General features: G+C 39.7%; 1 protein-coding gene across 26 annotated transcripts in view; it reads right to left on the bottom strand.

Annotated features, from left to right (window-relative positions):
- The window catches only part of IKZF1 (IKAROS family zinc finger 1), a 133574-nt gene that overhangs the window by 96623 nt on the left and 23176 nt on the right, over nucleotides 1-13775 (bottom strand). For all 26 annotated transcript variants that reach the window (XM_020806202.3, XM_073003886.2, XM_078377601.1 and 23 more), the window contains exon 3: nucleotides 6712-6831. In XM_020806202.3, coding sequence (XP_020661861.3) covers nucleotides 6712-6831 — 120 coding nt within the window. The remainder of the gene's footprint in view (nucleotides 1-6711; nucleotides 6832-13775) is intronic.

The raw sequence follows: 13775 nt of genomic DNA, 5'->3' as shown, positions 1-13775 counted from the left end.
CTGTCTAAATGACTGAACTATGTGACAGGTTGCTGCATTTAAATATTCTGCGGGTGACCACCAGAACATGCACGAAAACTCTTAAGAAAATAATAAAACAAGTGGATCAAGACAGAGGTCAATCCAGTCTAGGAATCTGTTTCCCAAAATAGGCAACTAGATGCTTCTAGGAAGTCCCTAAGCTACTTTGAAAACAAAGATGCCATGGATGCACTGCTTGCAAACATGGGATTTAGTGTCATAATGATGCTGAAACAGAAAGCTGCATATAGCTATTGTAACTCCTAATCATACAGTACCTTGTTTCCCTGAAAATAAGAACTAACCTGAAAATAATCTGTAGTATGATTTTTCAGGATGCTCACAATATACAGTGGGGTCTCTACTTAAGAACGTCCCTACTTAAGAACAATCCAACTTAAGAACAGCTCCATTTGCTAAATTTTGCTTCTACTTGAGAACAGAAATCCAAGATAAGAACAGGAAAAAAAAACCTTTCCTGCTCTTTTTTTAACCTTAGGTCATCTTAGTTTAAAAAAAATTCTCCCCCTAGTGGTAGAGTACGTATTAACCAGCTTTGCATTAGTTCCTATGGGAACTAATGCTTCAATGTACGAACACACCTCTACATAACAAAAAAACAGCCAGAACGGATTAATTGGTTTTCAGTCCATTCCTATGGGAAATTTTGCTTCAACTTAAGAACGTTTCAACTTAAGAACACCATTCCAAAACGGATTAAGTTCTTAAGTAGAGGTTCCACTGTAGTGTCTATGGACGGAAAAGAGCAGATACGGATTAAATGGTTTTCAATGCATTCCTATGGGAAATGCAGATTCAACATAAGAACTTTTCAACTTGAGAATCACCTTCCAATACGGATTAAGTTCTTAAGTAGAGACCCCACTGTATGCCCTACCCCAAAAATAAGCCCCAGTTCAGTGAAACCCTGCCCTCCACCCTTGGGCAGCAACCAGAAGAGGACATGACTGTATTTAAATAAATGTAGATTTTTGTACATGAAAAAAAATATCCCCTGAAAATAAGCCCGAATGCATTTTTGGAGCAAAAATTAATATAAGACCCTGTCTTATTTTTGGGGAAACACGGTAGTTCCTGAAACACAACTCAGCTTACTACTCAGATTGCCCCATGCTATTTCTGTTCATCTTCCTTATAACTCTCTCTTTGGTATAATTAAAAAAAAACAAATGTACTTAGTCCACACTTCTGGTGCAATAAATGACACATACCGCTTCTGTTGTTTATTTTTCAATAGATCATGGAAATAATACATTACACCAAAAATTGCCAATTTGTAATCAACAGGCCACATCTAGGTCCTAAAACAACTGGTTCAAGTAGCTCTGGCTAGCACTTCCAAATTTGATTCAGGATGTGCTGAAGAGCAATTTGGTTATTGTTTAACTTTTATAAGAAAAATACATAAGATATCATCTATATTTCACCTACCTCTTTTTATAATGTAATTTCTCACAAGGAACCAGTAAGTCTTCCTTACTGAAGTACCTTTTAAAACCAAACACTCTCTCTTCCGACAAAAACTAGAGCTGGTTAAAGTTGTTTCAGAAAATCCAAATGCTGCCTTCTATGGTGGTTAAAAATAAAATTATAAACGAAATGGTCTAAATTATAATTTAAATTATAAATTATAATAACGTAGAAACTAAATTATAACATAATTATTATAAATTACTGTATTTGTAAATTTATAAATTATTTATAAATTATAATAATTTATAAAATAAATTATAATTTACTAATTATAAACTAAATAGGGGACATGGTGGCACTGCGGGTTAAACCGCAGAAGCCTCTGTGCTGCAGGGTCAGATGACCAGCAATCGTAAGATGGAATCCACATGACAGAGTGAGCACCCATCGCTTGTCCCAGCTCCTGCCAACCTAGCAGTTCGAAAGCATGTAAAAATGTGAGTAGATAAATAGGTACAGTGGGGTCTCTACTTAAGAACGTCCCTACTTAAGAACAATCCAACTTAAGAACAGCTCCATTTGCTAAATTTTGCTTCCACTTGAGAACAGAAATCCAAGATAAGAACAGGAAAAAAAAACCTTTCCTGCTCTTTTTTTAACCTTAGGTCATCTTAGGTTAAAAAAAAATTCTCCCCCTAGTGGTAGAGTACGTATTAACCAGCTTTGCATTAGTTCCTATGGGAACTAATGCTTCAATGTACGAACGCACCTCTACATAACAAAAAAACAGCCAGAACGGATTAATTGGTTTTCAGTCCATTCCTATGGGAAATTTTGCTTCAACTTAAGAACGTTTCAACTTAAAAACACCATTCCAAAACGGATTAAGTTCTTAAGTAGAGGTTCCACTGTAGTTTCTATGGACGGAAAAGAGCAGATACGGATTAAATGGTTTTCAATGCATTCCTATGGGAAATGCAGATTCAACATAAGAACTTTTCAACTTGAGAACCACCTTCCAATACGGATTAAGTTCTTAAGTAGAGACCCCACTGTACCACCACGGTGGGAAGGTAACAGCGTTCCATGTCTAGTTGCGCTGGCCACGTGACCATGGAAACTGTCTTTGGACAAACTCTGGCTCTATGGCTTGGAAACGGGGATGAGCACTATGCCCTAGAGTCGGACACGACTGGACTAAATGTCAAGGGGAATCTTTACTTTTACCTATAAACTAAATACTAAACAAATGGCCGTCTTTGCACAATACTCAACACCTGCCATCTGATACGGGCAGCCTTACCTGCCAAGGATGGTTCTGGCTCTGTTTGTGACATCACACTATCCAAGACCCAATCCTTACAGTTGGTAACACCAACTTTATTCACAGAACCTGAGAGAATCTCTATTCCAAACACAGATCAGAGATCTAACAGCAGCATGCCCCACTGATCAAGGAATTTATGAACCTTGCTATATACAAACCCACTCAGCACTCAGACAGTGAGGGAAGAAGCAAAGGAGGGGAGGGACTATGGCGATGCTGATAATAATATAGTGACAGGGCTTCATCCATCTGCCATGTAAGAATGTTTCCTCATAACTGTGCTGCCAGTACCATGATATGGGAGACTTACCTAATTTGCATTGTTATTTAGCTTAGAATAAACAGAATCATAAACTGGAAAGAGACCACAACAGTCAATTAGCACACACATACACAGAGTAAAGAAGAAAATCCTGTCCCAGCATTCTGTGGTGATGGAGCATTATGGGAGTGCCTTACCCAAGCAAACATTTCTAGATTTCTAGAGAGCAGATTCCAGCAGTGTTTTTCTTCACATATGAATGTTTATCACCTGATGACTGCAGCATTGAGCAATGGCTTACATGTGTGCCAAATGATCTGAAGGGTACTCACTATTTTTCCTGGGAAAGGAGCATATTATTTAACAGAAAAACTGTGAATTCTCTGCCCTGCTAGACATTGTCCTTATTTTCCCCATCCGTTATTCCCTTCTCTGTGACCCACTCAATAGCCAAACTCAGGAATTAAAGCTGAGCATAGAAATATAGTAGATGAAGCACTTAGATGCAGAGGAGGGAATCCCATTGGCTCAATAGAGGGTACTTGTTCTCACAAAATTCTACATGAATGTGGCCAAAGAAGTTGCCTGTCAAACAAGATTTAGACGTTTAACTAGAGATGGGTATGGCCATGCCATTCGTATGTATGGCACCACAGTGCCGCACATTCCCTTCCCCCATCTCCCTGACTGTATCCCCCACTCCTCCTCCTCTTCAGTTGTTTGAACAGTCTCCTTGGCTGATTGACCACAAGAAGGCAGGACAGGTAAAGCCATGCTCCTGCCAGGGACTGGTCAAACAGGCGAAGAGGAGGTGGAGAGGAGCACACTCCAACTGGTGAATGGGCCATTGGCTGGTGTGGTAGAGAAGAGAATACCTGTGGTGCTGGGTGTACAAATCCACACAAACCTCTAAACTCATATCTACTCTTAACCCATACACACGCCATTTTTACTGCCACAGTTTTATCTATACCCAGTTTTGACTTTCTAGAATAATGTATGTTGAAAATAAACAGAAAAAAAAACTATGAAGAGCTATAGTGGATCAAACAAAAGGCCTCACTAGCCTTTACTCTGTTTCCCTGAGTGGCCAACCAGACATCTCACCGGCAAGCTCACAAGCAAACCACAAGGGCAACAGTACTCTTTCATTCATGTCCCCAAACAACTAGTGTACAGAGATTTACTATCTCTGGTATGGATGATTATTACAGAAGCCATTTAAGAGATCACTTACTGCTCCTGTGCACAAAGTCAGACCAAACCTAAGCATTTGTAAGGTTCACTGATTTAAAGCACATCCTTCAGGCTCACCCATTTAAGAATCAATGATCATAGGATCATAGAATAGTGAAGTTTAGCCGCCTGGAGTGGTCCATCGGTCCAGATAGGCGGGGTATAAATCAAATTAATAATAATAATAATAATAATAATAATAATAATAATAATAATAATAATAATAATAATAATAATAATAATAATAATAATAATAATAATAATAATAATAATAATAATAATAATAATAATAATAAAATTTATTTATTTATTTATTTATTTATTTATTTATTTATTTATTTATTTATTTATTTATTTATTCGATTTTTACCCCGCCCCTCTAGACAATGTCTACTCGGGGCGGCTTACATCAGTTAAAACAAGTTAAAAAACATATAAATTTATTTATTTATTTATTGGACTTATATACCACCCCATAGCGCTACAAGCACTCTCCGGGCGGTTTACAATTTTTAATTATACAGGCTACACATTGCCCCCCCAGCAAGCTGGGTACTCATTTTACCGACCTCGGAAGGATGGAAGGCTGAGTCAACCTTGAGCCGGCTACCTGGGATTTGAACCCCAGGTCGTGAGCACAGTTTTTTAGTACAGCGTTTTAACCACTGCGCCACGAGGCGCATTTATACTAATTAGTTCTAAACAAAAGGTTTCCAAGATGGTGGTATACAAAAAAAGGAAAGAAAGGAAAAAAAGATAGAGAAAGAGAAAAGAAAAATGACTTAATTGACTGGGGGGTAGGCCTATTAATAATAATAATAATAATAATAATAATAATAATAATAATAATAATAATAATAATAATAATAATAATAATAATAATAATAATAATAATAATAATAATAATAATAATAATAATAATAATAATAATAATAATAATAATAATAATAATAATAAGTTGGAAGGAGCCTATAAGGCCATCATGTCCAATACCCTGCTCAATACAGGAATACAAATCAAAGGATTTCTGCCAGTGGTTGTCTAATTTTTTTTTCTTGAATGCCTCCAACGTTGTAGCACTCACCACCTCTCAAGGCAATTGATTCCATTGCCTTACTACTTAACTGTTAGGACGTTTTTGTTGATATTCAATCAAAGTCTGGCTTCCTGTAACTTGAGCCCACTGTTGCATGTCCTGCACTCTGGGATGACCATGAACAGATCCTGCCCCTCATCTGTATGATAGCCTTGCAAGTATTTGAGAAGTGTTATCATATCACCCTTCTGTCTTCTTTTCTCAAGGCTAAACATGCCCAGTTCTTTCAGTTTTTCCTTATACGGCTTGGTTTCCAGCCCCCTGACCATGCTTGTTGCCCTCCTCTGAACTTTTCCTGAATCTAATTCTGTCCTTATTTCTGACAAATATTGCTGGAGAATCCTCACAAACCTCTTCTTAAGCACTCTTGTATTTATAGAGAAGCTCTCCTTACTCCAAAGAACATATTTGCAAATTACATGGTACAGACATCAACCTACAGTATGGATTTACATCAGTAGTCTCCCATATGCACAGGCCTCGGAACCACCTTTAACACCAATGTCTAACATAAGCTATAATTTAAATGTCTGTCTTACTCCTCTCTCTCTCTCTCTCTGTGGTGTGTGTGTGTGTGTGTGGTTTTATACAGCGTGAACACAATAGAAAAACAACCCACCCTGGATTACAACATGACTAACTGTGAGTTTCATACCATCATATGAAAACCAGAGCTTTAATGATTGGGAATTATGGACAACCAACATTTGAATAATGGGCCTTGTGGTTAGCTTATTCCACACAATTACTATTCAAGCTTTCGAGCAGTGTTGTCCTATTAAAGATTAAGAATTTCCTAAATCTAGGAAATCTAAAGGAAAGGAGGAAAACATGTTACATACTGAGTCTTTCCAGTTCGAAGTTTCGTACTGCTACTGATCAAAAGGAATCATGTCCCCATTTCCTCTTCCTTCCTTAACCTGTTTTTTGTTTTAGCAACTTGAAAACAGAAGTGGTAGGAAAATACAGTATGGAAAGCAAGATGACACAGCCTGAACTCCTCATAAAAATCAAGAATGAAGCAGGACTAAAAATAAAAGCCTTGTCTGAAAGCACCAGTGTCTCCCAGGCATTCCCCATATGTAGATTCACACATTTATCTCTATATCATGAAACCATGTTAGTGCAGAATGAGAAGGAGGAAAGCTTCCATGGAATCTCACACACTGAACCTTAAAATGATTACAAAGCAATATGCTTTGTAATCATTAGCACCCAAAAGCATCAAAACAAGAAATCCTTCATAAGAACTGAGGCCAAGATGTCAGGCTGTCGGGTATCTTTTAAGCATATCAGGAGTACATGGCAGTTGACTACCCATGTAAACACTCTTACCTAATATTCTCTCATTTCTGGAATTCTGCTGTCCTCCTGTGCTGGCTGAAAGATCTTCTGGCACAGGCATGGGCTCATCAGCATCATCTGGGATGTCACTTCCTGCAGGACTTTCTTTCCCTGATAATAAAGGGAGTAGCAACAGAAAGTCAAGAAAGACATCTGTCATCCCTTATTTTGTTTCCAAATATCATGTGGATAATCTCATCGTAACCAAACATAATGAACCATAATGTTAGCTTCTGAGCCAGCAATTCTTTTCTAAATAGGAAACACTGGACTGAAATAAAGGGTACCTAATATTACCTCAGTCTTTCTCTTGTGCTCATCCAACAGCAATGAAGAGGAATTTGACATTGGTTTTGCATTCAACAGAAAGAGTTAGAACCAACTTCATTGGTAGGCCTTTGAATGTTAGTTGGTAGAGACCAAGCGCTGGGTGGGTGTTAATATATACATTCCCCTATATTCTTGCTTAACCACCGCAGTGTATGGTTGGCTATTATGGACTAGATAGGCATTTACTATGATCCAGCAACTAACCTTCCATATTGATTTCAACTGAAAGGGCAACTATCTATCGTAGTGTGGGTTCAGCTTGCTGAAGAGTTGTGTTCTATTCACAGTGCAGGAAGATTCACACTACTGGAAATTTGAAAGCTCTTCATAAATAGTTATTTTGCTCACACACTGTTTCCTATAAATAGCTAATTAATTCTCCAATTAATAACTATTCTGTTGTTCTATGTTTATGGACCTACTTCTCTTCCATTGAAAAAAAAAGATGAGATAGTGGAGTATCTTGATTTAAAAGCACCAAGGAAGGAGGTTACATTTTCCATCATGGAATTCCAGCCAGTTCATATGATGGGTCAAAAAAGCAGTTTGCTAAATGTTTATCTATAGTTCTTTGCAGAATATAAACGATAACAGCTACAGAGGAAATAAACAGTCTCTAACTGCATATTCCATGGAAACTGTGCATATTACTTGAATGAACTAGTCCCCACGCCAAAGGTAAAAAACAGTTTTGAACTGCTGGGTTTTCTGAAACTCTATCTCAACATATCTTGCCAGATAAACAGGGTTTGTTTCTTCACCTCTCAGCACAACTTTTCTTTTGAGAAAATAATTCAAAGGGATACATGTTGGTTTCTCTCTAAAGCATGATATTTCATATTTCATGCCTTAACTTCATCTGTGTTGTTATACCTTGATAAGTTCACTACTGCGTGGCAATTTTATAGATAGGTAATCACGCTAACATTTTCTAGCAGATGATTTTCAAAGTGGAAAGATGAGGGGAAATAGCCATTCTCCATTTAATTTCTAAGAGGCATGTCCAGAATATTAACTGGAGCTAGAGTATGCAATTGCAAAATGAAGTGAATATTGGTTCAAAATATTTACATGCCAGTTAAAATTCTCAATCCAAAATACATTTTTGCTCCTCAATAGGGCTAAAACAAAATAAATGCTTTTCCCCCCTCCTCAGTAAGGACTAACACAAAATAAATGCTTTAAATAATCTGTAAAGTTAATTTAATTTGGACAACTCCTTTCTTGAACAATACTTTGAGGCAAGATTTCTGGGAGTTACTATCCCCACCACTGCCAAACCCTGCCAATCTTCCCTCTTAGCTGACAAGACTCAGGCATCTCAAATGTTTTAATGCTCTGTTAATAAGAATGAGCATATGACTGAATGATTGAAAGGACTGGTACTGGTTAATTCAAGTTGATAGTGGCTGCTTAGGATACTAAGTCATAACCAATGCCCTGGATCCGTTTCAGTCAGGCTTCAGGCCACACCATGGCACAGAAACGGCACTGGCCGCACTGTTGGATGACATATTGAGGGAGGCTGACGGGAAAAATGTCCTTGTTGGTCCTCCTCGATATCTCAGCCACCTTTGATACTGTCGACCACAGTATCCTCCTGGGGAGGCACTCCAAGTTGGGAATCGGTGGCCAGGCGCTTGCCTGACTCTGATCCTTCTTGGAGGACCGCCTTCAGAGAGTTCACCTTGGGGAGAGGGTTTTGGCCCCATGGAGCCTCAATTGTGGGGTCCTCCAGGGCTCGATCATCTCCCCAATGCTGTTTAATATCTATATGAGGCCGCTGGGTGGGGTCATTAGGGGGTGTGGGGCATCGTGTGATGACACGCAGCTCTAAATCTCCTTTCCACCTACTTCAGTGGATGCTGTTCTGTCCCTTCAGCGCTCTCTGGAGGCTGTACTGCAATGGATACAGGAGAATGGGTTGAGGCTGAACCCGGACAAGACGGAGGTCCTGAGGGTCGGTGGCCTCTCCATCGGCGGCTTGGTAAACTCCCTCTCTTTTGGAGGGGTGACTCTCACCACGAAGAGTGAGGTTCGCAGCTTGGGAATACATCTAGACCCAGTGTTTACCATGGAAACCCAGGTGGCATCAGTGGTCCGTTCTGCCTATTGCCATTTGTGGTGGATTACCCAGTTGCGTCCCTATCTTGATGGCGGGGCCCTCACCACCCTGGTCCATGTGCTTGTAATCTCGAGTTTAGATCACTGTAATGCGCTCTACGTGGGGCTAACTTTCAGACTGATGCGGAAGCTTCAGATGGTGCAGAATGCGGCAGCCAGACTACTTAGTGGAACGAGAAAACACCAGCATATCTCTCCCACTCTGGCTGCCTTGCATTGGCTGCCCATTCATTTCTGCATTGATTTGAAAGTGTTAATGATAACATATAAAGCCCTAAACGGTTTAGGACCTCGATACCTAGCAGAACGCCTTCTCCCACCTAGATCCACTTGAGTCACTCATTATAGCCAGGAAAGACGTCTGAGGGGCCTAACACTGAGAGAGGCCCGGAAAGAAAGAACAAGAAACCGGGCCTTCTCAGCAGTGGCCCCTCGACTTTGGAATAGCCTGCCATCACAGATCTGCCTGGCAGCCTCGCTGGGTGTTTTTAAGAGCCAATTAAAGACTTGGCTCTTTAGGCAGGCCTTCCCTCTTGACTTTTACTTTCTACCCAATCTTTTGTTTCATATTTTCCATCTTAATACTAATATTGTCAATATAAATAGTTGTTTTAATTGTTTTTATGAATAATTTTATTGTGAGCCGCCCTGAGTAGACATATATCTAGAAGGACAGGATAAAAATCAAATCAAATAAATAAATAAATAAATAAATAAATAAATAAATAAATAAATAAATAAATAAATAAATAAATAAATAAATAGTGTAGGCCCGTCAAACCGGTGGGTATTTGGAGAGACAACTACTTTGTAAGTTCCATTGATTCAAATGGGTCTACTCTAGTTGAAAATTATTACATTAAGCACTATGGGGAGGTATATAGTAGAAACTACTACTACTGCTACTACAGGATTTCAACCACTATCAACCTAAAATGACTTCTTAGCCATCCTTTCAATCATTCTTTCTGTCTTACTAACAGAGCAGTAAACATTTGGGATGTTTGAGTCATGTCAGCTGAGAGGGAAAACCTAAGGAAATTTCTGTTCAGCTCTTCAGCTTCCCACCTCACTTTGTGGCAGGTATTCACAGCTGTACAAACAAGAAAACCATTTTTATGTGTTCTGACAGAGATGATCACAAGCCAAAGGTTTGGTGGTTTATGCCTGTTCATTTATTGGCTGAACAGGTACTTGGCGCTTCAAAGCCCTGCCTCCTCTGGCAGCTGCCCACTCAGAGGCAGCACTGAGAGGAAGTGGAACAGAGAAGTTGGACCACTGCCTCTGAGTGGGTGCCCACCAGAGGAGGCAGGGGTTTGAAATATCAAACACCTGTTCGACTGACAAACGAACTGGCACAAACCACGAGACTGGTAGTTCGTGCCCAGTTCTAGTTCTCAGGGTGCTTCTGACTTAATGGGTTCTTGAAGTATGCGAGATATTTAAAAATTCTGCAAGTCAGAAACAACTTGACAAATATAACTATCTGGCAAACAATATGCAACCATTTCCATTTGGGGCAGGGGTTGAACAAGGATCCAGGAGACCTGGGTTCAAATCCACATTTAGCTTACCACTGAGCCATGTAATGATGGGAGCTGCCAGGGGACTGGTGAAGTAGAGACAAAACAGAGGGCAGGATCTGTCTGGGACAGCAGAAGAATAATTGGGTCTTACCTATAGAACCTTAGCTATCCTGATCCAGACTATCCCAAAGGCAACTAAGAAGAGGTGTCTATGTAGTGTGTGAGTGAGAGAGGTTTTTACTGCAATACAGCTGCATGGGTTTTGTTTTACTAGAAAAGAGTCTATTAAAAAGGGGAAAGAATGGAAAGAAACTGAAGAAAAACACTTGCTGCACAAGTCAGATAATATCATCTGTGTTCTCAGGGCTTTCAGCACTGGAATCATACACGGTTCAGTTAAATACATGTCAGTGCTGCTGCATCTCAAGTTTAGCATGGTAATGACTTGCTTCATAAAATATTGCTTTCAGAGAGGGACAGAAGTGTGAAGCTGGAGTCAATCATGCAGCTTAGGGAGTTCCTTTAGGAGCTAACATTGTAGTGGACATATTCCAAGAAGTGGGAACAGATGTGCCATTCTGAGCTCATTTACATAACCTGGATTGTTTTTCTGCTGCCTGAAGTGAGCCTGAATCTGAATTTGCCTTTAGTCAGGAATTGATTCTCTCCTGTTCATAGCTGATACCTTAATGCTTTGCTGACCATAAGGGCCCTTTCAGCTCTGCAGCTCTATGTTTATTATTATATGATATGATCATCCATGTCCAGTCGTACTGAAATGTAACACAGTGATCAGAAAATGTGGACAGCTGTCTCATCATGGACAGATTATCTGCCCGTTTCTCAATGAGATGCAATGCATGTGCGCAGCAGTTAGCTGTTTTACACATTGCACCAATTCTATCAATGCCCTATTGGAAAGAGAAGAACTGTGGTTCAGTGGGAGAGGTTAGTCTCCACCCACTTGTTTTCCTCCATACATCTGCTGTCCTCCCCATTCCTGTTATCTATTATGCATTTAGGATTAAACAGCCACAGAGATACAAAATATCATATTTTTCCATGTACAAGATGCCCCCATGTATAAGATGCTCCCCCTCACTTTTCTAACCCAAAATTAAGAAATCTAAGTGGGGCTTAGCAAATGTAGGGTAAAAAGGATCAAAGTGCTGCAGGATGGCTTTGATCTCTGCTTTCTCCTTTTGTGCTAAGCCCCGCGTGGCTTAGCAAAAGGAGGGGGAAAGGGATCAAAGCAATTCCACAACTGCACAATCATTTTGATCCCTTTCCCCCTTATACAGCCACGGGATTGCTTTGATCCTTCCCCCTTCCTTTTGCTAAGCCCAATGGGACTTAGCAAGCAGAGGGGAAAGCAGGGATCAAAGCGATCCTGCAGCACTTTGATCCCTGCTTTCCTTTTGTTAAGGCTTAGCAAGTGGGGGGGAAGCAGGGATCAAAGCCCTGCAGGATCACTTTGATCCCTGCTTTCCTCTCCACTTGTTTTTTTCTCCTCAGCTTACTTCCGTGTATAAGACAATCCTCAATTTTTAGTTTAAAGATTTTAGCCAAAAGTGGTCTTATACACGGAAAATATAGTACAAGTTTATCTGCAAGTTGGTCTTCATTTCTGCCTATAAGCATTCCCAACTTAAATGAGGTTAAAGGACTAGCATACATTTTAAAAGTAAATGGAAAAAAATGATGGTAAGGGATAATGGAATGAATCGCCTTTGTTCATCACATCACTATAGTGCTCATTAAGTAAAACTAAACCACCACAGAGAATGTACTGAAAATGTATGGAAGCTGCTTTCATTGGTTTGTTCTGCAACTTTACCTTGAATGTACCTAAGAGCAGAACTTTAGTATGAATCCCTCCCAGTGTCCTCCTCTCACTACTAAAATGCAAAACGATAGCCCTATTCTTCCTGATTAATGTACTTCACATGCATGCCTCTCTCACAGGTTCCAGAATGGGATCTTCTCTCTTTTCTCCTTCCCTCACACAAGGGATTCAGGGAAGGTAAAAGGCAGCTGGCTATAAGTTACGCCCCTTTATGCTGCCTAAGAAATGGAAGAGGAACTGGGGCCATGGCAGTTTCATTTTCTATGAGAAACCTGGGCCACATGTACCATCGGAAGAAAGACCACATGAGGAAGAAAGACAAAAAATCCTTTTAGGCTTCAGCTACGGGAAGAGAGAGAATGCAGACACGGGGATGGAGAACTAAATGGAGCAGCTAAGTTAACCCCACCCATCCTATTCTCAAATTAAGGAAGGGCCATTTCTCTCTTCCCTGATCCATTTCCCCTTGTGGTTACATCCAGGTGGAAGAGGTAATTTTTTTTAACCTGGTCAGAGAGTTAACTTATTTAACATAGACTTCAGGCAGAGGTGGATCTTATGGTGTGTGTGTGTGTGTGTGTGTGTGTGTGTGTGTGTGTGTGTGTGTGTGTGTGTGTGTGTGTGTTGTGTGTGTGGTGTGTGTGTGTGTGTGGGGTGTGTGTGTGTGTGTGTGTGTGTGTGTGAAATAAATCAGTGAAACATGAAAGTGCACATGACTTACATTGGTAGAAGTATGTGAACAGAGATGAGGGAAATCTGGGGGAAACAGTGGGCAGAAAGGAAGAATGCCTAACACCTCCCCCATGCACCCCTTGGTTTTCTGACAACTGTTATTCCCCGAGCAGATGAAAAGCCATTTGAAGAAAAAAAAACTACTACAAATAAAAAGGGAGCTGATAAGGCACCCCTAACCTGTGCCATCTCCCCTGCAACCATTTCTATCCTCATTGCATATTGTGAGCCAAGGATTCCCAAACCTGGCTGTATTATTATTATTATTATTATTATTATTATTATTATCATTATTATTATTATTATTATTATTATTATTATTATTATTATTATTATTATTATTATTATTATTATTAATTTTCAATTATGTAAGAGAAGATCGTAGGGAAGGGGATTTGGATCAGGGTACTGGGGTAAATTAAAAATACAGAATGTGATAGAGGACAGTATATATCATTATTATATTTGTTGCTGTTTTCTTACTAAGCTTACTTCAC

Source organism: Pogona vitticeps, chromosome 6 (assembly GCF_051106095.1).
Source record: "Pogona vitticeps strain Pit_001003342236 chromosome 6, PviZW2.1, whole genome shotgun sequence".
NCBI lineage: Eukaryota > Metazoa > Chordata > Lepidosauria > Squamata > Agamidae > Pogona > Pogona vitticeps.
The sequence above is the reverse complement of the archived record's forward strand: the minus strand, read 5'-3'. Positions and strand labels throughout refer to the sequence as shown.